Here is a 26954-nt window from a genome sequence, read left to right on the forward strand (position 1 = left end):
TCCTCTCACCACAAGGCAACAAACCACAAACCCTTTGTGCAGCAGTAAAGTGGGGAAGAACCCCCACTGCTAGGAGGAGGGGGGCAGGGCTAGCAGGGAGGAAGAACACACAAGTTTATCTTTATCTAAAGTCATCTTTTCAGGTACAGAATTCAACTTTCAGCAAAATCTGCTGTCAGAATTACAGGCATGGTTAAAAGGACAGTTCAGACATTTGCATTTCAGGAGATGATTCAAGTCACATTCAAGAGATGCTGACAGCACAGAGGCTTCGCTACCAGGCTTTGGCACTTCCTGCTGGAACAGTTCCTCACCGCAGGTCCTCTGGGTGCCCAGGGTCCTGCAGCTGGCAGAACTGCTGCCACACCTCACTGCCACGCCACGCTGGACCATAAAGTGCTTCAGAAGCTGCTCTGGCTGCCAAGCATTGGTGAGGGAAGGAGAACAGCTCCCCCCCTCAAACACACAGCCCAGCCCTCCTGCGCTTCAGCAGGCGTGGAACGGAGGCTGCTGAGAGAGCAGGGCAGAGCTTTTCCTCTTCTGCTCACCAGCCACACAGAGAGCATAACTTGTTCCACAGTCAGGGTAAAAACACTAGCAGGAACAGTTTGAGAGTACATATTTACAGCAAGTACTTCTCATCAGAGTTACAGGCTTGCTAGGAAATCAGAGGAGACAAAGGAGGATGTGCAATTCCGCAGAAGCGTGGAAAACATTCCGGCTCTACCCATCCTGCCAGCATGACTAGAGGGCTTGGATCTACACACAGCCTGATGCTTCTGTACTGAGGGAAAACTAAGGGCTTGTGCCACAGACTGAGAAGTCAGGACAGCAAAGGATGAGCACTGCAGCAAGACAGAGCACGCCGGCACTCAGCGGCTCGATGCTGGTCAATCAATCCACCCAGCTGCTGAAGATCAAAGTACAAATCTCCTGGTTTTATTGATTTGGCAGCGCTGCTTATGAAGAAACAAATGCACCAGGTCCACCAGCACATGGCCACACTGCTCCAGTTACAAACCAGCCAGGCCTTCCCTCCACCTACAAACCTAGCACCCTTCCTCAGTTTCCCCCAGATGAAAATCTCCACGTGAAGTAACTAAGCCAAGGTCCTCAGGTCTGCGTCCTTCACCCCTGTGACACTGACACATTTACACCACCACTTAATAAATAGAAATGCAGCAGTTCCTCCACCTCAGAGCCAAGGCTGTCTGTGCCCTACCCACCACTCAAGTCCAGTTTATACAAAATGAGTCTTTTCTACAGAGTGGGGAAAAAAAAATACCTTCTTCTCATCAAGGTGCAAGCTAAGCTTTGAAACTGTAATGAATGTGCTTCTCTTTTCATGGACAACAGAAGAGTTTGGTGGACCTTCTGATCTAGCTGGAAATGCAGAGGTTTGGTCACACATGGATGTCTTGGTTGGCTAGGTTGAATGGAGACTGTTTCCGTGTCACAGACATTGTGCTTTTACTCCTCTTGAACAACAGGGTTCCAAGAGTGATGGAGAGCAGATGAACTCAAACCATGACCTCAGAGTTCCACCAACACCTGTCCTCATTGTAACACCAGACCAACCTAAAGGAAGAAGACACGTTAAGGAGTGTGCTTCCTGTATGGCAGTAAAGCAAAACAGCATCTGTCATGGATCTACTCTGCTGAGGTCACAGCCAGAGTCCTGGGGACAGTTCTGAGGGACAGAGACTTGCTGGAGAGGGGGCAGCAACGGGCTACAAAGATGCTAAGAGGACTGAAACATCTCTATGATGGGGACAGGCTGAGAGCCCCGGGGCTGTTTAGCCTGGAGAAGAGCAGCCTGAGGGGGGATCTCATCAATGCTGATCAATACTTCAAGGGTGGGTGGCAGGAGGATGGGACCAGGCTTTGTTCAGTGGGGCCAGTGCCAGGACAAGGGGTAAGGGGCACAAACTGGAACATCAGAAGTTCATCTGAATATGAAGAGGAACAACTTTAATTTAAGAGTGATGGAGCCCTGGAGCAGGCTGTTCAGAGAGGTGGTGGAGTCTCCATCTCTGGAGCCATTCCAAACCCACCTAGATGTGCTCCTGTGTGACCTTCTCTGGGTGACCCTGCCTTGGCAGGGGGTTGGACTTGATGATCTCCAGAGGTCCCTTCCAACCCCTCCCATTTTGTGATCATAAATATGACCAATTAAAAAAGTCTCATTAAAACTTCTGCCCATGCTGGCCAGTGCACATCAGGTACCACCACACCCAACAGGGTTCAGAAGCCCTTTTGCATCTCTCCTACCTTTTCAGATTCCATGCCAGGACACCTCCAGTTGTACAAATAATACTGCAGATTTCCATCTCCGATCCCAAACTTGAGTTTTTCCAGGAATGTTTTGTTTTCCATTAAATCCAGTGCATTGAACACATCAAATCCTTTCTGGCAACAGCAAAACATGTTTTCAATTTGACTTTGCAGTTTCAAGAGGCACACAAAGGACACTTCACATGGGGGTGGCACACAACAGCCAAGAGGCTGGCAAATGAGGTGGGAGAAGTCAGGGGAATAAACCTTGATTTTTATTAGGCATTGTCCCAGTAAAAAGTGAGATGTAAAAGCTGTAGTGTGAGATGAAGATAAAAATCAGCCTTAAACTGACATGCAAACCCTGAATGCAATGCAGTTTGCTGAACTCAATTTGCACCTCCAAAATGCACTCTTGGGGAGTAAAAGCCCAGAAAGGGCTGTGGGTGTTGTCCCCTGCCAAGAGCCAAACACCCACTCAGCCTTTTGCTTGCTTCTCTCCCTCAGGGTAGGGAGCAAACAGGAGGAAAGCAAGGCACTTATTAGTGCAAAGAATGGCAATGCAGGTGACAAAGCACAAGCTGCACACACAAGCAAAGCAGAAAGAGGAATTCCTTCGCTGCTGCCTCTGCAGACCATCACTGGCTCCATGCAGGTCACCCATGGGTGGCTCTGAACATGGTCAGCTGGAGCACAGCCAGCACTGGCTGGTGCTGAGCACTCATCTGGAAGGTCTAACAAACACTTGGGAGGGGTAAGCTTCAAGCTTGAGGAGCAGAGAACAAGCCCATGCCCCGCAGTGTGTTGGGCATGGCTGCTAGGATGGATGCAGCTTGTGCACTCTCTCTGGGAAGTCATGGGGAGCACCAGGAGTGGCATCACCTGCAGGGCTTCCTGCCACAGCCTGCCCTGCACCCCCTGGAACCCTGCTGGCTAAGGGCTGAGTGTTGAGTTTCCATCAGACAGCACTAAACTCTCACAACTCAGGGTTAAAAACTTCACTTACAGCCTCTTCCACTCAACTAAATCATCCAGCAGTGCCATTCCACCCATGAAGATGTGCTTGGAAGCTACATCATGCCATCTAGAGAGCTTTGCAGGCACCAGTTAGTGGCAAGAGGCAGGGACACAATTTGCACCAAGAAGCCTGTTTAACTTGCACAAATGTAAAGCAGCTTAAAGCAAAACCCAAACTGCATATAACAGAGCTGATTAACTCATCCGCCTGGAGAAGAGAAGGCTTCAGAGAGACCTCAGAGCAGCCTTCCAGTACCTGAAGGGAGCTACAGGAGAGCTGGGAAGGGACTTTTGACAAGGGCTGGGAGTGACAGGATGAGGGGTGATGGCTTTGAGCTGGGAGAGGGCAGATTGAGAGTGGAGATGAGGAAGAGATTCTTGACAGTGAGGGTGGGGAGACACTGGAACAGGTTGCCCAGGGAAGTTGTGGATGCCCCTCCCTGGAGGTGTTCAAGGCCAGGCTGGATGAGGCCTTGAGCAAGCTGGGCTGGGAGGTGTCCTTCCAAACCAAACTCATTGTATGGATCTCTGAATCTCCAAAGGGAACCACTGAAATGATACTTTCCATTCTTCTGGTGCTTACTGAGTGTGGTCACCCGTGTGCTGGAGTTCTACAGAGTCCAAGCCACAGCAAACAGCTGATCTTCATGCTCTTGGCATTCCCTAACATCGCTCAGAGCAAGCACAATCATCTGTATTTTAACACAGACATTGCCCATGCCCCACAAGCTGCACTCTGCTGTGGCCAGTAAATGAAACCAGAACTCAAGAGCCTGGACAAACTGCTGCCAGCTGTCACTTGCCAGCACTCCCAAGAACAACTGTCTGCAAGCAGCAGAAAAAGCCCAGCCCTACCACTTACCAATTTTGCTATAATGAGTGCATCATTCATTAAATCCAAGAGGGGTGTCTCTGTGTGAATATTGTAAAAGGAATAGGCAGCTTTGAGGCTTTTATGGACAGGATGGTGCATCACTGTTGAAGGTAAGGTGTAGAAGCTCAGGAAGTCGGTTAAGGTACCATTTGAGCCCTGTAACAAAAGATAAACAGAGCTCAGTCAGTAAGAAGCAGCTGCTCAGTGACTGGTCAGGCTGACAGGGCTGCTCCACAGAGAGCAGTGAATGCAGCACAGCTCTGCACACTAGAAACATTCTGGTGTAAGAGGCAATCCTGGCCATGGTTTGAAGGAACTGAGCTCTTGCCAAGGATGTATCCACACATCCCAGGGAGACTCAAGCTTGGAATGGCCCCCCAGAAAAGGCAACATGCAGAATTTTCCAGTCTCTTTCAACAAGAATGTTTGGACAACCAGTTGCCAAAGCACTTCAGGTTGCTTCCCAAGCTTATCCTGCTACAAGCAAAGCTAGCAAAGCACACTCCCACAGCAAGCAGAGAAAGTGGCTCCCAACTGAATTCATGTTTGAAAGAACATGTTTACAATCTGACTAAGCTGACATGAAGGAATCATTTCCTCAACTGTCTGAAACTCCACGCTGAGCTGGTGTACAAAGCAGATTTCCATCAGCTCTAATGATTATGAGGCAACAAGCACAGTCCATCTGCTAGACAACAGCGCAAGTCCCACCAAGACCAGCAGTCACCAGACAAAGCTGCAGCCTCTTACAGAAGCTTTCTCAGCATTTCTGAGCTGGTGGTACTTGAGATTCCAGCAGTCTTGTTTGAAAAGCACCCCCAAACCTTTTCTGGCTGACAGAATGCAGTGCAGAGAACAGAGCTTGCAATCACAACATCCAGTTCTACCCACAGCATGCTTAGATCATGCTGTCTGCCCCTGAAAAGCTGCTGAGCTGAACATCCACACACACTGGTGCAGCACAAAAGCAAGTTTTACCTCTACCACGTAAGTGTCAATAATGTGATCCCGAGGGAGGAACCAGTGGGCTACCTCTTCTTCATCCATCACAGGAGCCAGATCAAACTGTTTCAAGTAAGTGTTGATTAGTTCTTGTACTGCTTTAGTATCTTTTTGTTCCATGGGTCTCAAGCCTGAAGTCTTTGTGGCCTTTAGTGTAAGAAAAGAGGAAGAAAGATGAAGAGAGTGGAAGGCAAAGCGCAGACAGAAGCAGGCTGCTCCAGCCATCAGCAGCAGCCTGCTTTGACCCAGTCACCCAATCCAGAAGCCTGCTTTATAAACAGCTTTCTACAGAACCCCCTTCTCTCTTCTCATCACTGAGACACTCTGGGGCACCTCAGCCTTTTTATTTCATTACTGAAACAACTTCCCCTCTCCAGGGAAAGAGGTCCCACTGCCACCAGGCTGGACTGCACAGTTTGTGTTGTTATTAGCAGCTTGTTCAGGCCAGCCTTTATGTTGTTATTTCTGACTACCCTGGCTCAGGACCTCAGTGAGGCAGGAAAAGAAAAAAAAACCCTCTCCTGTCCTTATCCTAAAGAGCTCTGTCAGAAAGCTCCTTGCTCAAGAGACTGAACACTTAGAAAAAGCCCCAACTTTATTTTTTATACTTAGAGGTACCTGCACAAACACAGCCTTCATGATGGTGGCGTTTATTAATTACAGTATTTATTAGTTCTGAAAACCTTTGCAATTCAAGTGAGTAGGAATGATTAATTCCTCTCAAAAAGAGATGAGCTCCCAGTGGCAATGATATTCCAAGGACACTAAGGAAAGAGGTTAAAATGCAAGAAGCAGAGTTAGGTGCTGGGGACAGGACAGCGTGGCCTGAATAAACCAAGCTGTGTGACAGGAGTTTATGATAACAGCCTGGAAGTGAGGATAAAGATCCTCAACAGCACTTAAGCCCTTTTTCTTAGGAAAAACAAAACAAAACAAATAAAACCAAAGTACAAGACCTAAAAAGAAAACATGAGCACAAAGATTAAATCTTTATTTTCCATGGGAGAAGCTCCCAAGTCCAGTCTAAAAATAAGTCAGTATCTGAGGCATATGGACTTCTACAGGGCTGGCTGCTGAAAGCTGCTTTCCAAGGCAGCTGTTTTCTCTCTACACATCTCTGCACAGGGTGTTTGCTCTGCCTGTATTTTAAGTAGGAGACCTGATGTGCTCTGCTGTCCAGAATTCATTCTGCTGTTGCAATCTGGGCTTTATGGGAAAAGACAAGCAGGGTACAACTGCTGTTGTTTCTCAGAGTATCTAATATACTTCACTCTTTAAACATTTCTTTTCCTGCATTGTTTCCATGCAAAACAGGCCCACAGATGCCACCAAACCCTGCATTTCAAACTGCCTACTGCACTTTTTTTAGGCTATTAAAGATGTCTTCAAGACTTGACACAAACTATATTTAGCTCTCCAAGATTAAAACCTAATTATTTTGGTTATTAATCCTCAAGTTCTGAAAACTGCTGCTGTGGACGCAAGGGACAGCCTGGGTGTGCAGCAGGCAGCAAGGGAAAGGAGTCTGAGAGCAGCAGGAGTTCAGCTCATGCTTTACACCCAGTATTATTCAGCATAGGATTCAAATACTCGAGGAGAACCTGCAGCATCAAGGTAAATAAAACCAACAGACAGGGTCCTGTCAGGCCAGATCAATTGTCCCTAAGTGCCTTTTTTCCTCATTCATAGTTGGGTTTTGCAACCGAAACAGAGAGTTTGGTTAAATAAAAAAGGGTTTCTGCTATGATATGGGATATGGCAATGGCAGGCTGGGCTGCAGCAAAAGCAGCATGGCCAGAGATGGAGGAGGGGATTCTGCTCCTTTGCTCTGGCTCTGCTGAGACCTCACCTGGAATGCTGTGCCCAGCTATGGGGCCCTCAACACAGAAAGGACCTGATGGAGCAAGTCCAGAGGTGGGCCATGAAGATCATCAGGGGGCTGGAGAGCCTCTGCTACGAGGACAGGCTGAGGGAGCTGGGGGTGTTCAGCCTGGAGAAGGCTCCAGGCAGACCTAACAGCAGCCTGACAGTATCTGAAGGAGCTACAAGAAGGCTGCAGAGGGACTGTTTGCAAAGGCCTGCAGGCACAGGACGAGGGGAATGGTTTGAAATGAGAGCAGAGCAGATTTAGATTGGATGTGAGGAACAAGTTCTGCACCACGAGGGTGCTGGAACACTGCAACAGGTTGCCAAGGGAGCTGGGTGAGGCCCCATGGCTGGAGATCTTCAAGGTGAGGCTGGAGAATGCTCTGAGCAAGCTGCTGTAGTGGAGGATGTCCCTGCTGAGTGCAGGAGTTGGACTGGATGAGCTTTGGAGGTCCCTTCCAACCCAACCCATTCTAGGATTCTCTGACAGAAGAGAAAGCTGTGAGTTAGAGTGCAGTCAGCACTCCCACCTTTCTGCTGGAGGTCTCTGAGAATGTTAAGCCATGAATTAATTTGCTGTCCCAGTAATCTTTTACCAGACTCATCATCCTGAGAATACTATGAAGCATCCTCAAATCAATGTCACTTACCTATGAAGTCAAGGCTTATGGGTTTTGCTTTGTTTCTGTAAAGCTTTTAGGCCAAAATGTCTATCTTCTCCCCACAGAGATCTACATTTGCAGCAATAATCTCCTGCTTAGTACAGCCCTTAAGGTCTTTTCCATCCAGCAGAGCTTTTTGCTGTTGGTGCTGTCCTGCAGCACTGCTTTCCCCCAGCAAAGCCCGTGCTGGCAGGGACAGATGGAAGGTTATTTTGGGCCTCACAATAACCATAGGGATTCTCTGCAAGTGACACTGCTTACATCAGGGAGTCTGTAGAGCTTCATTGTTCTCTGCAGAGTCATGTTTCTACTCAAATGGGAGAATTTCACCTCCACCAGCTTCCTGGGGTTCAGTGATCGATGCCAATACCTGGAAATGAAATGAATAATGAGGTCAGATGGTATTTTAAGTGTCAGTTTCCACTTCCCTCCTTTCTCACAATGCTCCTTCTCCTCTTTGTTTCTAAGTAAGCCTGTAGGATGTCTGTAGGAAGCCTGAGCAGCAAAAGGCAAAGCTCTACCCAAGGAAGGGCTTTTCAAGAGGCCTGCTAGCATCATGTTTGGAATCTAAGCAAACACTTTTTATTCCAGCATGAGTAACCAGAGGGCTGAGCATTTCAGCACTGACATGGTGACATTTCATTTCCTGTACAGGCAGGACTCTCTGCTCATGTCTTAGGTACTTGGTGGAAGGAGATCTCTTCCTAGAAGATTGATGCCTTCCAGTCCAAACCATTCTATGAACACCAGCAGACCAGCCCTGGTTACTCTAACACTGCACAACTGTGATTTTTCCCATCCTTCCATACAGACTTTACAGGACCTTTGGTATTGATAGGTACAAACACAATTTCAAATCAGGAAGTACCCTGTCCTGCAGAAGGACAGACAGCTGAAATAATGCTGCTGGAACTGAACTTTTCCCAGTAGGAATGAAATCCATGCCAAGCAAACAAATTGCTGTTTGATTACACACAGCCCTTCCCACAGGACAGTTTTCCCATCTTTAACAAATCTTCCTTTCTCGAGGAAAGATGAAAGTATCTAAAAAACCCAAATCTACAGTTCCCAGAGGTGCTCTGCCACCCTTGGCAAGCAAGCAGGGAGATGGCCCACCACAGAAACAGGCCTCTTGGCTAACAGCTACTGAATGGTGTCATTGCTAGCATGGCTTCCACCAGCAGGTCAGCAAAAACATCTGATATGGGAAAAAGACAGAAGCAAGATGGGGGGAAAGGAGGAAGTAAGGAGGAGAGGGGGGAAAGAAGGAGGAGAGGGGGGAAAGAAGGAGGGGGGGGGAAAGAAGGAGGAGAGGGGGGAAAGAAGGAGGAGAGGGGGGAAAGAAGGGAGGAGAGGGGGGAAAGAAGGAGGAAGGGGGAAAGAAGGAGGAGAGGGGGGGAAAGAAGGAGAGGAGGGGGGAAAGAAGGAGGAAGGGGGGGAAAGAAGGAGAGAGGGGGGAAAGAAGGAGGAGAGGGGGAAAGAAGGAGGAAGAGGGGGGAAAGAAAGGAGGAGAGGGGGGAAAGAAGGAGGAGAGGGGGGGGGAAAGAAGGAGGAGAGGAGGGGGGGAAAGAAGGAGGAGAGGGGGAAAAGAAGGAGGAGAGGGGGAAAGAAGGAGGAGAGAGGGGGAAAGAAGGAGGAGAGGGGGGAAAAGAAGGAGGAGAGGGGGGAAAGAAGGAGGAGAAGGGGGGAAAGAAGGAGAGAGGGGGGAAAGAAGGAGGAGAGGGGGGAAAGAAGGAGGAGAGGGGGGAAAGAAGGAGGAGAGGGGGGAAAGAAGGAGGAGAGGGGGGAAAGAAGGAGGAGAGGGGGGAAAGAAGGAGGAGAGGGGGGAAAGAAGGAGGAGAGGGGGGGAAAGGAGACAGAAATGAAAGAGCCCACCCTGCCAACGCTCAGGCCTTCAGGTTAGCCAAGGCCATGAGATTTAATTCCTGTGTTATACTAAATTATTGTTTCCATCCAATTACATACAGTGTTTCTCCAAATGACTGCTGTAGGAACTGGCATTATTCAGACCATCACCCAAGTTACCTGCAAGTGGCCACGGGCTTGGGGAGCACCACTCCAGCAGTGTAAACAGCCTGAAAAATTCCCTCCAGGTTTACTCTCCTGGTGATTTCCCTAATCAGTACCGGTGCGACCCGTTTGGATCTCAGCTTCTTATGAACACAAAGAAAATTGATTTCTACCATTTTCTTCACACTGCAAGGATGAGAAGCGACAGGCAAGTTAAACAGTTGCACAGGGGGTGGTTTTCTTTGCACAACTCTAGTTTTCTGTGTTGTGACAGAAGAATTAGAGGTAAAAATCAACTGCCCTGTGAAAAAGCACATCTGTGACAACTCCACGGCGTGGTGACTGCAGTGGCAGATTGTGTGACATGAGGGCTGGGTCTGAGGTGTCTGCAACACTCCTGCAGAATTCGGCCCAGATTTAACCAAGTACCTCACTTTCAGATGCAGAAAGGCCCCAAGCACATGCTACCTTGGATCATTTATGACTGTCAGTGTCTGAAGATCTGGCCAAGGAAGTCCAGCTGACAGACTGTCCTCTAAACGCTTTCAGTTATTCTCTGGATCATCTGCCAGTAAGCACATGCCTTCAGTATTTCCCAGAATCACAGTATGCCAGGCTGGAAGGGACCCCAAGGATCATCTGCTCCAACCTTTCTAGGTGGTTGTGTAGTTTAAATGAGAGGGCCCAGCACCCTGTCAAGCTAAGTCTGAAAAACACCCAATTTATTACTGATCCTCATTGTAAGGAGCGCACAAGGGAGAAAAAAACTAACAAAAAAAGAGTTAAAAAAAAAAAAATCTCTGCTACCTAGAGATGATTACTCTGACTGGGTAGAAAGGGGGTTGAAAGTAGCTCTGCAGGAAGATCCTTGGGGGTGTTGGCTGCTGAACAGCTCCCCATGAGCCAGCAGTGCCCTCATGCAGCCCAGAGGGCAGCTGTGTGCTGGGCTGCATCCAGAGGAGTGTGGGCAGCAGGGCAAGAGAGGGGATTCTGCCCCTTGGCTCTGCTCTGCTGAGACCCCACCTCCAATCCTGCCTCCAGTTCTGGTGTCCCCCCCAGCAGAAGGACACAGAAGGACACAGTGTCCCCAGCTGCTGGAGTGAGTCCAGAGGAGGCCATAAAGATGATCCAAGGGCTGGAGCACCTCTGCTGTGAGGACAGGCTGAGGGAGCTGGGGGTGTTCAACCTGGAGAAGACTCCAGGGAGACCTTAGAGCTGCCTTCCAGTACCTGAAGGGATCCTACAGGAAGGCTACAGAGGGACTTTTCCTGAAGGTGTCTAGAGAGAGGTCAAGGCAGAATGGTTTGGTGCTGAGGCAGAGCAGGGTTAGACTGGAGCTGAGGAAGAAGTTCTTCAGTAGGAGGGTGGTGAGACTCTGGAATAGGCTGCCCAGGGAGGCTGTGGCTGCCTCCTCCCTGGGAGTGTTCAAGGCCAGGCTGGATGAGGCCTTGAGCAGCTGAGTCTAGTTGAGAGGTGTCCCTGCCCATGGTGGGGAGGTTGGAGCAGACAAGCTCTGAGGTCCCTTCCAACCTGACCCCTTCTGTGATTCTATGCCTGGTGGTGGTCATTGAGCCTGATCTCTCTGTTCTCTGGTTACCAGTTTAAGGTGTGTTTCCTGGTGTTACCCTTTCAGAAACACAAAAGGCATGGTGCATTTTACCTGTCATAAATACGAATGCTTGCAGGGATGGCACTTATGAATCCTACCAGCTTCTTGTTTGAGGACACTCTGACCCCACAGTGCCACTGGGGTAACCAGCCCGGGGGACGCAGCGCCCTGGAAGTGATGACGGAAAGAATTGCAAATTACTGCCTAAGAAGATGTCATAAAAACAGCCTTCTTTGCACTCCAGCCAGAGCAGAATGTGGAACTTGTTACTCACCACAGAAGAAATTCAGGTGAATAATCAAACCTAAACATATTATCATCATCTTCTACGTAATTCTCATTTAACAGTGTGTACAACTCCTTCAGCTGAAAACACACACACAAAAAACCCAAAGATTTATCCACACACAAGCCAGCAGAAGAAACTTCAACCGTTTTTCAGAGAGGCACAGAAATTGGTGTACTCACAACTTCAGCATTGCTAAGGTCCAGTGTGTCCCACATAAAACCTTGGGGCAAAGAATATGGCTCTAGGCGGATGTTGTCCTTGTCTGGTTCGATGGCACCATGGGAAGTTATCACTTCATCTTTTGAGGGGGAGAAGGAGCAAAAAACGAAGAAGAAAGAAAAAAGGACGTCGAGTTACATTGCTGGCTTTGCTTCTAGTTCTCCAAACTCCTATCATGTGTTTTCTCCTAGTTATGGGAGGCTTTCAAAAGATGTTGGGAAAACTCAGTGTTACCTGCTCCTGCTGATTCTCACAGATCACCTCAGAACAAGGAATATCACAACGCAGAGCACAGAATCACAGAATGGGTTGGGTTGGAAGGTCCTCCAGTCCAACCCCCCTGCACTCAGCAGGGGCATCCTCCACTACAGCAGCTTGCTCAGAGCCTTGGCCAGCCTCACCTTCAGTATCTCCAGGCATGGAGCCTCAACCACCTCCCTGGGCAGCCTGTGCCAATCCCTGACAACTCTTGCAGCAAAGAAATTTTTCATAATCTCCAACCTAACTGTCCCCTGGCACAGTTTCAGGCCATTTCCTCTTGTTTATCACCTGATCCTAGGGAGAAGAGACCAACCCCCACCACATTCCATCCTGCTTTCAAGGAGCTGTAGACAGCAAGGAGGTCTCCTCTCAGCCTCATTTTCTCTAGGCTGAACACCCCCAGGTCCCTCAGCTGCTCCTCACCAGCCCTGTTCTTCAGAACCTTCCCCAGCTTCCTTGCCCTCCTCTGGATCTGCTCCAGCCCTTCAACGTCCTTCTTGGAGTGAGAGGTCCCAACACTGAACCCAGCCTCATCAGTGCCCAGTAGAGAGGCACAATCACATCCCTGGTCCTGTTGGCCACACTACTGCTGTTCCAGGAGAGAATGCTGGTGGCCCTCTTGGCCACCTGAGCACGACTTGTGTATCTCATTTTCTTGCTGCTTCATTCAAGCTGGTTTAGTTCTTTCCCAACCCATCAGTTTCTGTCCTTTATCTCTCGCTTCCCTTTGGGAAGCAAAGGGGTTCAAAGCAGCAGTCCACCATGGGTATGGCCCTGCCCTGACCCTTGACACTGGTTTTGGAGATGATGCCACACAGCTGGCAAATATCCCTCCCGTGGTCAGTGAGGCAGGTATCCTGCCCAGGTCCAGTTAAACTTACTGAGTTTTGGTACAGGTTGTGTGTCCCAAAACTGGTATTTACGTTTAGCAGCCTCATCAATGTTCTTTGCTGGGCCTTGGCATGCAGAGAGCAGCTCCATTGCTCTCTGGATGTCCTGAAGCTTCTGCATGGGAATGGCTGGATTCTGCAGAGAGACAAAGTGGAAGAGGAAGCTTACTGTGCACGTCTGATCATTCGTGCAAATGTGTTCATTGATTTTCTTGTTCCAGAGGCTTTCATGTACTCTTCTCACCACACAATCACAGAATGGGTTGGGTTGGAAGGGACCTCCAAAGCTCATTCAGTCCAACCCCCCTGCACTTAGCAGGGACATCCTCCACTACAGCAGCTTGCTCAGAGCATTCTCAGCCTCATCTTGAAGATCTCCAGGCATGGGGCCTCAATCACATCCCTGAGCAACCTGTTGCAGTGTTGCAGCACCCTCATGGTGCAGAACTTGCTCCTCACATCCAATCTAAATCTGCTCTGCTCTCATATCAAATCATTGCCCCTCGTCCTGTCCCTGCAGGCCTTTGCAAACAGTCCCTCTGCAGCCTTCTTGTAGCCCCCTTCAGGTACTGTCAGGCTGCTGTTAGGTCTGCCTGGAGCCTTCTCTTCTGCAGGCTGAACAACCCCAGCTCCCTCAGCCTGTCCTCATAGCAGAGGCTCTCCAGCCCTCCGATCACCATTGAGGCCCTCCTCTGGACCTGCTCCATCACATCCTTGTCCTTCCTGTGTTGAGGGCCCCATAGCTGGGCACAGCACTCCAGGTGAGGTCTCAGCACAGCAAAGTCAACTGACCATGCATTTGTTTGGTTATGTGTCTCCCAAGTGACAAGTCCTGCTTTGAGCCACACTGCCAGCATGCTGTACTCAGCTTTGCCAAGACCGCAGTCAAACACATTTCAGGGAATAGTCCCAAATGCCTTGGAAAACCTTAAGGAATTCTGCAGAGAGACTTAAGGCCAGATGTGCTTTTTTAACTGAATGCCAATGGATTACTATTTCTGCATTTCAGTTTCTTTCCAGGATTCCTGTGTGGAAAAAATCGCCATCAGAATCCCCACCAATTTCCCCATAAACCCCATGGAATGATGATCTGCAAAGTGCAGCACCCCAGCTCAAAAATGTACAGGACTGCATGGTGCTGAAGACCAAAATCTTGCACATGGAAGCAAAAAACAGTGTAGCAGCCTCATTTTATTGAATCAGAAGCAAGATCTGGAACATGAAGTTTGGTCAGCAGAGAACCAAGGAATTCCCAAGACCACAGGAAGGAACGCTGTGTTTATGATAAGATTAAAAGTGCCCTCACTCCCACTGGGAAGCAGGTTGGGGTTACTTCTTATGCAGTCCTGTATTGGCAGCTTCAGAAATCACAGAATCATTGAGGTTGGAAAAGCTCTCTAAGATCACCCAGTCTGACCATCAACCCAGCACCACCATGGCCACTAAACCATGTTCCCAGGTGTCATGGCCACACATTTCTTGGACACCTGCAGGGATGGTGACTCCCCCACCTCCCTGGGCAGTATGAAAACATGTAGCTTTTTCCCTGAAATCTGTTGGTTAGCTACTTGGCAAATCTTGCAGGGTGAATGGTTATACGAGGGTAACTTTCTCCACTGCTTCAATATGCCAAATGGTCCAGCAACTTTCTTCTCACCATGCTAGAAACTTCCGTTCTCAGGCTCAGACTTCTCTTGAACTAAGAGCTGTGCTGTCTGTTAAAAGCCATCATGTCCCATCATTCAGAACAAGGCAGTCAGAACTACACAGATAATGAATGCTGTTTCATCACAAAGCCCACAAAGATTGTGGCCAGCAGGTCATGGGAAGAGATTCTGCCCCTCTGTTCTGCTGAGACCCCACCTGCAGTCCTGTGTCCAGCTCTGGAGCCCCTAACACAAGGAATGGAAGTAGTAGAGCAAGGCCAAAAGAGGCCACCAAGATGATCCAAGAGCTGGAGCAGTTCTGCTATGAAGACAGGCTGGGAGAATTGGGGTTGTTGAGTCTGGAGAGGGATACAGAAAAGCCTTCCATGATTTGAAGGGGGCTACTGGAGAGCTGGGGAGGGACTTTTTCCCTAGGTGTGACATGACAGGGTGAGGGTCAATGGCCACAAACTGGAAGGAGCTGGATTGAGTGAGCCATGAAGCAGCCCATGGCAGGGGGGTTGGAACTAGATGATTTTGAAGGTCCCTTCCAATCCAAACCATTCCAGGACTCTCTGAAGATGGTACATCTCCTGAGACAATTCAGGTCTTTCAGATGGCAAGAAGTTTCTTCTGTCTGTATGTCCATGTGTGAGGTGACCACATTTTATGTGATGCCCTGTGCTTGTTTGCCCACAGGAGGCTGGTTAAAGCAGAGCAGGCACCTTCCCTGGGACAAAGCTGTCACCAGCCTGAATTCTAACTGCTGGAGAAGACAGACAAACCTCCTCTCTCTCTGCTCAGAGCAGAGCAGCATGGTGGTGACTCCACATGATCTGCAAACACTGCCTCTTACCTCGTGTCTGTCTCCATTCAGGACAGGAACCATCTGCTCAGCTCTGACATGCTGAGGCACAGCTACCAACTCACTTGCACAAAAAACCAACACAAATTAAAATGAAATTCCAAAGCAAGCATGATTTAAACCAGAACCAGGCTCTCACTTTTGAAGGTTGCTGAATTTTAATCTCCTGGGAGTCAGACGCAGAATCTGATTTGGTGCCTCCAGAATTTGGTTTCTCCTTTTTTCTCTTCTGCTTCTTCTTCTTCTTCTTTGCTCCCAAATCTCCTCCAGGGCTTCTGCCAGAGAGTCAGAGAATGTGCAATGAGAAAAATCAATACCACTGAGCTTCAAATTCAGGAAAAAGGGTGAAGTATAGAAAAAACACCATCCTAATATGAAAAAACTAACAGCACTGGGAAAGAGGGGGGAAGGGAGAGAGGGAAGGGAGAGAGGGAAGGGAGAGAGGGAAGGGAGAGAGGGAAGGGAGAGAGGGAAGGGAGAGAGGGAAGGGAGAGAGGGAAGGGAGAGAGGGAAGGGAGAGAGGGAAGGGAGAGAGGGAAGGGAGAGAGGGAAGGGAGAGAGGGAAGGGAGAGAGGGAAGGGAGAGAGGGAAGGGAGAGAGGGAAGGGAGAGAGGGAAGGGAGAGAGGGAAGGGAGAGAGGGAAGGGAGAGAGGGAAGGGAGAGAGGGAAGGGAGAGAGGGAAGGGAGAGAGGGAAGGGAGAGAGAGAAGGGAGAGAGGGAAGGGAGAGAGGGAAGGGAGAGAGGGAAGGGAGAGAGGGAAGGGGATGAGAACAGTGATGTAAAGCTTCCTACAAGTGCTTTCTGATTTGTTTTCCACTCAGCCCCCAGCACATTAGTGTCAAACCATGACGCCAGATACCAACCAGTGCTCTTTTCCTGACCATTCCAAACACAAGGATGGAATGCCTAAAATCAGCTGAGCTTGGAGGGACTCAGGGAAGCACAGGCACTGAGCAAAGTGACCTGTTAGTGGCCTGAGATTTTTTTCCCTTCATGCTCAAAGCTCAGACAGGTCTGAAACACAAACACTCTGTTTTCAGGGCATTTTGTTTGTAGCTCCAGTAGTGCTGAGAGTCTTGCTTCAATCTCAGTAAGGCAAAACTAACCAAATATTTGTGTTTCAAAATAAGCACCATGGGGTCACCTTTAAAAAAGCAACAAACAACAACAACTCCCAAAACACAACAGAGTTTAAAGCCCCCTGGCAGAACCTGAGCTATTTTGATGCTGATAGTACAACTCCTTCCTTAAGGAGATTCTAATTGAACAAATAATCGAGATCTAGACTGAAGATTAGATGAGAATTGGCAAGTGTGGGAAGTGTTGGCAGCTCTCAGATGGAAAGCAAGCAAGGAGGCAGTGAGTCAGTTAACACTGAATCCTCTTCAAGAAGTTGATGTCCCAGCATGGAGCTCAAGGCAATGTTGGGGCTTGGGTAGTTTTCACTGGAAAATAGAACAGCCAATGGAACAAACAATTGCTTGGTTTAATTCTAGAGGGAGAAAAGAATAATCCAGCCAAAATAAAGAGAACTCAGAAGAACAAAACTGAAATTAAGATCAATGTGCTTGGCAAGGGCCATGTCATTCACTTGCAAGATCATGGTATCGCCAGCAAGGCTGAGACACCCTCAGCAGGTCTGCAGGGACACCGAGCCGAGTGGTGTGGTTGATAGAAGACTGAAGGCTGGGATGGGGCCATCCAGAGGGAGCTGGACAGGCTGCAGAGGAGGAAGAGAGGAGGAAGAGAGGAGGAAGAGAGGAGGAAGAGAGGAGGAAGAGAGGAGGAAGAGAGGAGGAAGAGAGGAGGAAGAGAGGAGGAAGAGAGGAGGAAGAGAGGAGGAAGAGAGGAGGAAGAGAGGAGGAAGAGAGGAGGAAGAGAGGAGGAAGAGAGGAGGAAGAGAGGAGGAAGAGAGGAGGAAGAGAGGAGGAAGAGAGGAGGAAGAGAGGAGGAAGAGAGGAGGAAGAGAGGAGGAAGAGAGGAGGAAGAGAGGAGGAAGAGAGGAGGAAGAGAGGAGGAAGAGAATTTGCAGTATTTACTAGAAGCCTGCAGAACCAAAAGGAGAAGCTGTGCAAGTGAGGCAGGGAGAACATTTTCTGTGGCAGAAGGAAGATGCTGCCTGACCACCCAGGTGACTCTGTCAACAATTTCTATACTTTGAGTTTAAATAACCAAATTTCAAGCTATTTGAAGGCCTCTACAGAAATTAAAACATACAACAGCCCTTGAGGCCTGGCAAGAAGTTGAAAACATGACAGAGTGAAAAACCAAACATGTGCAAGACCAGGGACTCCCTGGAGGTGTCCAAGGTCAGGCTGGATGAGGCCTTGAGCAACCTGCTCTAGTGGAAGGTGTCTCTGCCCACGGCAGGGAGTTGGAGTAAATACCTCCAGGGTCCCTTCCAACCCAAGCCTTTCTATGATTCTATGAAAAGAGATGAAAAGCAATGACTTTTCCACTTTCCTGAAATCATAGTCACAGAATGGTTTGGGTTGGAAGGGACCTTCAAGATCATCCACTTCCAACCTCCTGCCCTGGGCAAGGACACCTCCCACTAGCCCAGCTTGCCCAATGCCTCATCCAGCCTAGCCTTGAACATCTCCAGACTTTCTCCTTCTCCTCCAAAAGCAAGCAAAAGATGCCACTGTGTCCTTGAGCTGCCTCTCAAGAGCTTCTGCACTGAGCACAAGTCCACCAGGACCTTCAGCAACCAGGGACGCCCAGCAGGCACCAAGCTCTAAGTCTTACTTCTCTTCTTGCCCTTTAGCAGGATCTGGCTCCAGTCCCACCCCTGGGAATTGTGTTTGCTGGGATTACCTGAGGCTCAGTGTTTAATTTAGTCAGGTGAAATAATGAGCCAACTGTACTCAAAAAAAAGGGGGTTGGCAGCTCTAGACAAAAAGCAGCTTTGCCAAGCCTCACTAATGCTATCCCCAGCTAAACTCTGCTTTTATCAGGATAATCTTAGTTTGTTCTTTGACCAACTCAAGGTCTTTTTCATACAGAAATGTGCACTTTTGAGGTGGGAAAGAGGGAAGCCAGGAGTAATAGCTGTAAAAAAGACATGGTGTTTAAAACTTACTGTCACCTGAAAACTCAGACCCCAGTTCCCAACCTTCATGTTTATAGAGCTTTCACACTGCCTCCTGCAGAACAAATATCAGTATCTTTGTCTGACAGGTCATCCAGGGACCTTTCAGAGCAGCTCTTTATGCTCTTTGTTTGTTTGTTTTTACTGTTACAGACCACAAAATGTAATAAGAGGATTTCAAGAGAGCCCCACTTGTCCTTCACCTATTTAGGCACGCCTGTGTGGTGGTTTGAAACTGTCTTTTTAATTTTTCCTTGCAAAGTTCAGAACAGAGAAAGTGAAAGAATGTAAATAAGTCACTATTGGGTGTAAGAAAGCAAAATAACGATTGTTCTAAACACTTCCATTGGATAGATAGAAATGTTTAAGAACTATTACCCAAAACAAAGTAGGCATTCTGCACATTCTGCATTCTGCAGTGGGGGCAGTTGCTGGGCTGTCTGGCTGCTGTTTCTTCTTCTCTTCTGGCTGAAGATAACACACTGACCTTGGCAGCTAAGTTAACAACTTTCTGCTCTAACTAAACTCTGCTTCTCTGTCCAGGGGAGTCTGGGGGGGAAGCTCCTGGGAGAGGGAGGCCCCTTTGGGAGGGTCCCCTTGGGGGGGGGGGGAGCAAAGGGAGCTTGGGTGTGTTTTTCTGTTGATTGTATATATTTGTAAGTGTTGTGAATTTTGTATATTTGCACATATTCATTGCATTTCATCTGCTTGTAAATACAGCTTTTCATTTGCTTCCACACTGAGCTAGCCTGGTTATTGTCGGTGGGGGGGAATTTCAGCTCACACCGACACAGCCTGCAACCCAGAGATTTGGCAGCAGGCAGAAACTTCTACTGAGTAAACAGGTTTGTCCAACACAAGTTACAACAACCAGAGATAGCAAGCAAATCAGGGCAAAAGCAAAACCCAAACACCTCAGCATTTTTTGTCCTTGCAAAGAACCAAAAGGCTCTAAAACTGGGAGTGAGGATGGTGGGAAGTGAGGAACTTCTTTGCTCGCTTCTTGTAATTACGCTGGACACAACTGCATGAAGGATATGCAAAGGTAACAAGATTAAGAGCCAAGACTCCTATTAAAAGCTTTTCTCTTAATTAAACCTCCTTGTGTGCTGACTAAGATCTGAGCTCTCCTTTGTCTGGTCAGGTACAGCAACATGAAGATGTCATCAAATGTATCTCACATCTAGATAACAATACCATGAAATTCATCTCACACTTAGAAGTCTAGGACAATGGAGACTCCCTTTTTCCCAAGGAGTCCCATGGGAAAGATGAGAGGTAATGGGGACAAGTTACTGCTGGGGAGATTCCCATTGGACTCCAGAAGAAAATGTTTCCCCACGAGCACAGTTGGACACTGGAATCATCTCCCAGGGGAAGCAGTGGAGTCCCCTGCACTGGGCAGTTTGCAGATTCAGCTTGGCAGGGTGCTGGGCCTGTTCAGCTGCACTGTCACCTAGAAAGGTTGGAGCAGATGGTCCCTGGGGTCCCTTCCAACCTGACAATCTGTGATTCTGTGATTATATGAAGCCTGGAAAAAAAGCTACCCACTTTTATGGAAGTGACCCTTGAGCATGGAATCTCTGCTGCTGAACCACCCTGCTACCATTGAAGTGACAACACTCGAGCACAGGTCCCACAAGAGAGGGAGGAGAAGGATGTGCAGCTCAGGCTGGTGCTACATCTGCCAGGTGAAACCACCTTTTCACAGCTGCTCCAGTCCTGCCCACTAGAGTCACAGCTGGTTACACTGAGGAGAATACTCCAAGACTTGAGGAAGGTGCTAACTGTGCCAGTCTAGTGAGACACGCCGAGACCAGGAGGGTGAGCCTACACACCAAGACTCTGCCACAACCAAGCACAGATGTGGTCCAAGTTTTCTTTAACTGCACCCACCCTGAGAGTTTTGTCAGCCTGATGAATGAGAAAAAAGGGAGGCCAGCATAGAATTGAGATGCAAATCCAAATTCAGCTGAGGCAAGAGTCAAAAGATCTCTCTCTGCCCCAGAAGGCTTAACCTTGCCACAGGAAGAGTCTGTGGAGATGACTCTGAGGCAGTCACTTGGGCCCACAGTTGGATGATTTTGTGTGCAAGCTGCAGATGCAAGCCCATGGTGCCACCCACACACCTTTCCACTTATGTGCACGTATCTGGTGTTTTGCAGAGACGTGAAACAAGACTTTTGCTTCTCCCCTGCATCTGTTGTTTTGTTTTTCACAAAAATTAAATACAAGGACACTTGCTGCATTTGGAAGGAGCATGTTAAAGGCAGAGAAATTTCCTTTGTGGAGCTCCAAGAGAATCTATGACAACCTGACATGGAAGAATCAGGAGGAGCACCACAGTTACCCAGCTCAGGTGGTCACACAGTTTTGGCTCCCATGGTGGAGTTGAGATTTTCTTTCCCACTGGATATTTGTCAGTTGTTTCAGTTGCCTTTTTAGACACTGAATTCTGCTTTAGATGAAACAGTTCTTTGCAGTATCTTCCAGTACAGGAAGGGGCCTACAAGAAAACAGGCAGGGGACTTTTTACAAGAGCTTCTGGTGATAGGACAAGGGGGAATGGACTGAAGCTTGAGGAAGGGAGATTTAGGCTGGAAATTAGGAAGAAATTCTTGACAGTGAGGGTGGGGAGACACTGGAACAGGTTGCCAACGGAGGTTGTGGATGCCCCCTCCCTGAAGGTGTTCAAGGCCAGGCTGGATGAGACCTTGAGCAAGCTGGGCTGGTGGGAGGTGTCCCTGCCCATGGCAAGGGGCTGGAACTGGATGATCTTCAAGGTCCCTTCTAACCCAAACCATTCTGTGAATCTATAAATGTGTTTTAAATGAGATGGAGTGGTAATTTTAAATTAGTGATTTCTCCAATTTCAAACCAAGCATGTACTTCAGATGCTTCTTTTCATGCTGAGAAGGCCTAGGCTTGTGTGGTTTTTTGTCTTCAAAGTGAGTGAGGCTGCAAAACCACCTATCTGAAGATGTTCAACAGGCCTTTTGGATCATAAAAATCAGACCTCATCTATATGGGTAAGACTCCAGAAAACTCCCAAATAATATTTTTTTATTTACACTAGGGCTGGCCCTGCTTCATAGAGGAAATGGAGGCTGCAAAGGGCTGAGTTAGACTGGTCCACTTCAAGAAAGTCCTGTCAGAAGGGGTTCACAGAGTCACAGGTTGCATCGGGTTGGAAGGGAGCCTCAAAGCTCATCTTGTCCAACCCCCCCGCAGTCAGCAGGGACATCTCCAGCTAGATCAAGCTGCCCAGGGCCACATCAAGTCTGACTTTGAATGTCTCCAGAGATGGGACCTCAACCACATCCCATGGCAGCCTGTTCCAGTGCCTCACCACCCTCATCGTAAAGAAAGGGTTAAGCCCTTCCAATTCCCTTTACTAACAAACTACCACTGCTAACCTCCTCTCTGGAGGAAAATTTCACTTGCATACATTTCAGTACTTGGAAAATGCAAGGTTCTTGAGCATGAAAACCAAGTTGCAATGCTTTAAAACAGCCCTCAAAGCTCTGTTCCCTCTGTGCTCCTGGACGTGAACCTCACCTGCTCAGACTGAGCACTGCAACCATTCACAGCAAATGATTCCTTGGGCCTGGGGGAGTCGTTTACAGGTTGTGCTTTTTTCCTCATCTCTTTACTAAATGCTCTGTGCCACTGAGCATGAGGAGCTATTTAGGATGAACTGGGACTGCTCACACAGCCAGGCTCAGCCAGGTTGGTTCAGGTACAATAAATCCATTTCTCTACAGGGCCAGGAACAAAGCTACTTTGTAAACAACACTTTATTATGAAACAGAACAAGTACAGCACAAGGCATCTAGCAGGAGCAAGCTGCAGACAGAATAAGAGAGCAGCAATGAGTCACACAACATACATAATCCTGCATCTAAAAAACAGAAGCAGAAACAGAGGACAAAGACATTTGCATAGCTGAGAGCTATAAAAAGGTATTTTCTACTGCAGCCATTCAGAGCTCAAGCACGTTAAAAACCCCAGCAACGTTAAAAGATAAATAAAATCAGAGTCATATATATACACCCACACAAATCATGGGGACTTGTGGTTAATATTATAAAGGCCTATCTTCAAGAAACAGCTTGAGAGTAACTTCACTTAGAAAGGAGTCCTACTATAGACTGCTGCACAACACATGCTCTACCTCCTCATTAAAAAAAAGGAGTTTAAATAGCAGGAGATGAAATCAGCAGCAGCGCAGATTACTCAGAATTTAGCAAGTCAGTTGACACAATCACTTAGGTCTATAAAACCTAATCTAAAAGCTTAAACTTTAAAGTTGCCTCCAAAATGAATCTACTATGATAAGGAGAAAACAGGGAGTAATTGGGTTCCTCTTAGCAGATGTTCATCTTCCAGATCAAAAGTGGATCTTTGTGTTTGCTGGAATATCAAAATCTTTTCCTGTGATGGAATCTGCATACTTCAGCCTGCATACAAATAGCAGCAAACAAGATCCTCGAAGATTAAAGGAAAACAACGTAATTTAGAAGTCAATATTAGACTTCATCCATCAGAAAGATGACAGAAAAACTATACTAATACTTAAGAGGCTTTTTCTAATGGAATGATCTACTACTAACGTAATGAAACTTTGCATTACTGGGAAGCATCCACATCCTTATTCAGACGTGAGTAAAGCAGCTTCTTTGGAATACTAAGGAAAACACATTTGGGATATTCAACAAAAACAAGTTCTGGGGAGAAGAGCATGCAGCGCTCAACAGCTGTCCCTCAGAGGTCAGCCAGTCCAGAGGTGGAGCAGAGCAGTAAGCTGTGACCCAGAACACATGCAGTGCAATTCTTTGCTCCTCAACTGCTTCTTACACTTTGCTGTCATAGCTGCCAGAGCCTGTGGCCAAACCCAGCTGGAGTACAGACGGCAGCTCCAGCCCTGGCACAAACACAAACAGGAAAAACTGAAGTAAGGATGAAGTACCAATGAACTCTAGACAGGCATCACCCAGCTACCTGCCTGGCACCTCAGACTGGCTTCCACCAGTAAAAAAAAAAAAAAACAAAACCGAACCAAACAAACAAAAACCAACAAACCCCTCATTCTCTGCTGCTGGCAGTAGCACTTTTATCTGTTTGTGATTCCTCAACTGTAGCATATTTACATGAATGTAACAAGATCATTAAAGACTACTTTGTCTCTTCTGAGGATACTGGATTTTGTAGAATGGTTGGAAGAGACCTTGAAGATCATCCAGTTCCAACCCCCTGCCATGGGCAGGGACACCTCCCACCAGCCCAGCTTGATCAAGGTCTCATCCAGCCTGGCCTTGAACACCTCCAGGGAGGGGGCATCCGCAACCTCCCTGGGCAACCTGTTCCAGTGCCTCCCCACCCTCACTGTCAGGAATTGCTTCCTCACCTCCAGTCTAAATCTCCCCTCCCGGGGCTTTCTATGACTATGGTTATTTCTGACACAGCTACTTCAGTGCACACACCATGAAGTCCCTGCCAGCAGCAAGCACAAACGCTTTCCCCAGCCCTGCCTTCCAGCCCAGCCAGCCCTCCCAAGCGCCTCCAATTCTCTTTGCCACATCCAAGATGCAGAGCTGTTCGTTGCCAAGCAAATCGTGGGGGCAGAAGCCAACGATCAACATCCTCAAACACCAGCCACCTGCAGAAACGCTCTACCAGACCAAACAGACATTCGGGAGAGAGCTGCGTGGCAATATATTGATCAACCTCTTTCTATTTTGGGCTACTCCAGCCACTCCTCGATGCAACAACAAAGCCTCCTCTCTGCAATCACGTTTTCTAACCCCTCCAAAAATTGAACGTAAATTTAGGCAGCGGATGTCTAAAGTACGTTCCTCCCACCTCCCTGCCCCCAAAGCAAGCCGGGCCATCGGCTCCCTATGCCTGCAGGGGCATCGGGCAGGGGCCGCAGCCCAGCGGGCAGCCAGCGCCAGAGGAGCGGAGAAGGCAACCAGACGGGCAGCTGCCACTCCCGCTGCTCAGACCGGCTCCCAGCTGTCCGCAACGCGGGCATTTGGAGGGAACGCTGCCTTTCGCACAATAGGTAACGTTGAGGAGCGTCCGCAGGACGGACAGACACAGGCGATGCTCGGCCAGGTGCCCAGGCCGAGGAGGGGAGCGCTAGGGTACGGCACGCCGAGAAGGTGTTCACCAGTACGGGAGCCGCTCGGCTGGAGCCGGCTGGAGCCCACCGTCACCAAGGCATTTCCCCACAGCGCCGGGGCCCACCACAGGGGCTTCCCAACGACCGAGGTAAAAAAAAAAAAAAACACAACAAAAACCCAAACACCAAACAAGAAAAGCCCCCAAATCCTGCAAAAGCACGAGCAGCAAAGCAGCGTGTACAGGCTCGCTTTTCAGGCCGGGGTCCGGCAGGAAGCGCCGGCCTCGCCATCTCCCTCACCTCAGGCCGTGGGGCCCGGGCCCTGCCTCTCTCCACGGCTGAGGCCGCCACCAGAGCCGGGCGCCACAGCAAGGACACAGCAGGGCTCTCGCACGCTGCCAGCCACGGCGGGGGGCAGCCCAGGAGGGAGACGCGGCGCCCTGCCGGTGGGGCCCCCTCGGCCACGGCCAGCAGACGCGCAGGCGCCGCGGAGAAGCGCCGGGCCCGGCCCGGCAGGCCGCCCCAAGGCTGACAGCCCCGTGCCTCTCACGCCCGCCGCTTTGCTGCCTGGCCCGCTCCGGGCGGCGAGGAAAGCCCAGCCCGGCCCTGCCCGCACAGCGGCCGCGGCAGCACCCCCAAGCCCTCCGGGGGCTGCCTCCATGAGCTGTGCCCGCCCGTCCCGCAGCGCGCCCCTACCCCTTGGCGTGCTCGGCCTCCTCCTCATTGTCGCCGTCTATGCCGCAGGTGTCCTGGTCATCCAGCTCCAGGCTCTGCTGGCTGGCCGCAGACTCGCTGTCCTCCGCCATCACGGGGGAAGGAAGGAGGGGAGGGGGCGGGCGGGCGGGCCGATGAAAGGAGCCGGGGCGCACGGGCAGATGCAGTCCGGAGGAGCTCCCTCTAGCTGCTGGCCTCCCCCGTGCCGCTGGAGCAGGAGATGGAGGCCGCCGGGACCGGCCGGTCGCTCCCTGCTGCCGGGCAGGGGACCGGTCCGAGGCGGAGCCGTGCACAGCTCCTCGCTCCCGGGAGGTGCCGCCCCGTCGCCCGGCCCTACCCGACCCATCCCGTGGTCGTCCTGAAACTCGGCCCGCCCGCAGGCCTCGGGTCTCCGCAGCGGGCCGGAACCACTCCGCTGCCGGGCGAGGCCCAAGAGCAGACCCGACGGGGGTCGTCCCCGTGCCGAGGGGTCGGCGCTTGCAGGCCTCGGTGGGACGGCAGCCGCTGGGCCCCGGTAGCGTCCTTCACGCCCCGCACAGCCGCGCCCATCCTCGGCCTTCTCCCCGCTTCGGCCGCAGCCACCGGCTCTCCCTGCACTCCTTTTCCCAAAGCCTTTTGTACTTCCGAGAGCTCCAGGCTAGAGAAGCTGGAGTGAACAGTAGCGATTTGAACCCAGGGAAAGAAGTAGAGAAAGTTGTGTTAATTGTTTGAACTCTTGTGGTTTCCAGGGTCACATCAAGATTTCTGGATGAGGTTCAGAATTTGAGTGCTTAGGGTTTGGCAGTGGTGCCAAACACTACATTAGAATGTAAGAATAGCATGTGTCAGTTGTAACTTCTCCTTATCACTGCGCTACTGACCCCTTGAAAGTCATAGAATCAGCGTAGAGCCCCCTTCACTCTGACCTGGAACGGTTCCAGGATGGGATAGCCACAATGGCTCTGGGCAGAGTGTCTTCTCACATTGAAGGGCTACCCCTGTTTCATCCCATTTTGACCCATCCTCATGCACATGGCCAATCCCTACCTCACTCCAGCCTCCTCTCAGGGTGCTATAGAGAAGTTTCCCTTCATCTTCCTCCAAACTGAACACCACCAGGTCCCTCAGCTACTCCTCCCCAGCCCTGTGCTCCAGACCTTTCCCCATCTTCTTTGCCCTTCTCTGGACCTGCTCCAGCCCTCCAATGTCCTTCATGGAGTGGTGGACAAAGAAATTCCAGGTGTGGCCTCACCGCTGCCCAGTCCAGGGGCATGCTCACTTCCCTAAGTTATGCTGGACTTCCAGCACCTGACAGATAGTTGCTGCCTTGACAGTTTTGAAATATTAGCTGCAGTGACTGCAGGATTCAAGAGCACCAACTCAGTAAGGCTAGAAAATAACCAACCAGCATAGTCCAAAATAATAAGCCATAGCATAGCATGTGTGTCTTTACCAACAGCAGTTACTTCTGAGCATGGTGAGGGTAAGGTGCTGCTGTTCTTCCACAAGTGAATCCAGGGAGAGAAAAAAAAGGTGGCCTGCCCCCAGCTCCTTCAGCACTG

At 49.5% G+C, this 26954-nt stretch overlaps 1 protein-coding gene across 1 annotated transcript; it reads right to left on the reverse strand.

The window, feature by feature from the left end:
- Window positions 1-1550: 1550 nt before the first annotated feature.
- On the reverse strand, window positions 1551-25505 carry NMT2 (N-myristoyltransferase 2). Its single transcript, XM_054385112.1, has 12 exons — window positions 25396-25505; window positions 15624-15759; window positions 12965-13109; window positions 11783-11901; window positions 11589-11680; window positions 11366-11482; window positions 9721-9891; window positions 7957-8065; window positions 5144-5314; window positions 4154-4321; window positions 2272-2409; window positions 1551-1578 (listed from the first exon to the last, which is right to left on the reverse strand). The coding sequence occupies exons 1-12, from the start codon at window positions 25503-25505 to the stop codon at window positions 1558-1560; spliced, it is 1497 nt and encodes a 498-aa protein (XP_054241087.1). The 3' UTR covers window positions 1551-1557.
- Window positions 25506-26954: the final 1449 nt, after the last annotated feature.

Source organism: Indicator indicator, chromosome 11 (genome assembly GCF_027791375.1).
Source record: "Indicator indicator isolate 239-I01 chromosome 11, UM_Iind_1.1, whole genome shotgun sequence".
Classification (NCBI taxonomy): domain Eukaryota; kingdom Metazoa; phylum Chordata; class Aves; order Piciformes; family Indicatoridae; genus Indicator; species Indicator indicator.

Bases quoted from the DNA above. Each gene is read 5' to 3' on its own strand.
- NMT2 (XM_054385112.1), bottom strand. From the start codon at position 25,505: ATGGCGGAGGACAGCGAGTCTGCGGCCAGCCAGCAGAGCCTGGAGCTG. The intron at 11,902-12,964 runs GTAAGTTTAACT...CCCCCTCAAAAG, and splicing joins ACAACCTGTACCAAAACTCA to ATGAAGTGATAACTTCCCAT. The intron at 8,066-9,720 runs GTAACTTGGGTG...TTTCATTTCCAG, and splicing joins AAGCCCGTGGCCACTTGCAG to GTATTGGCATCGATCACTGA.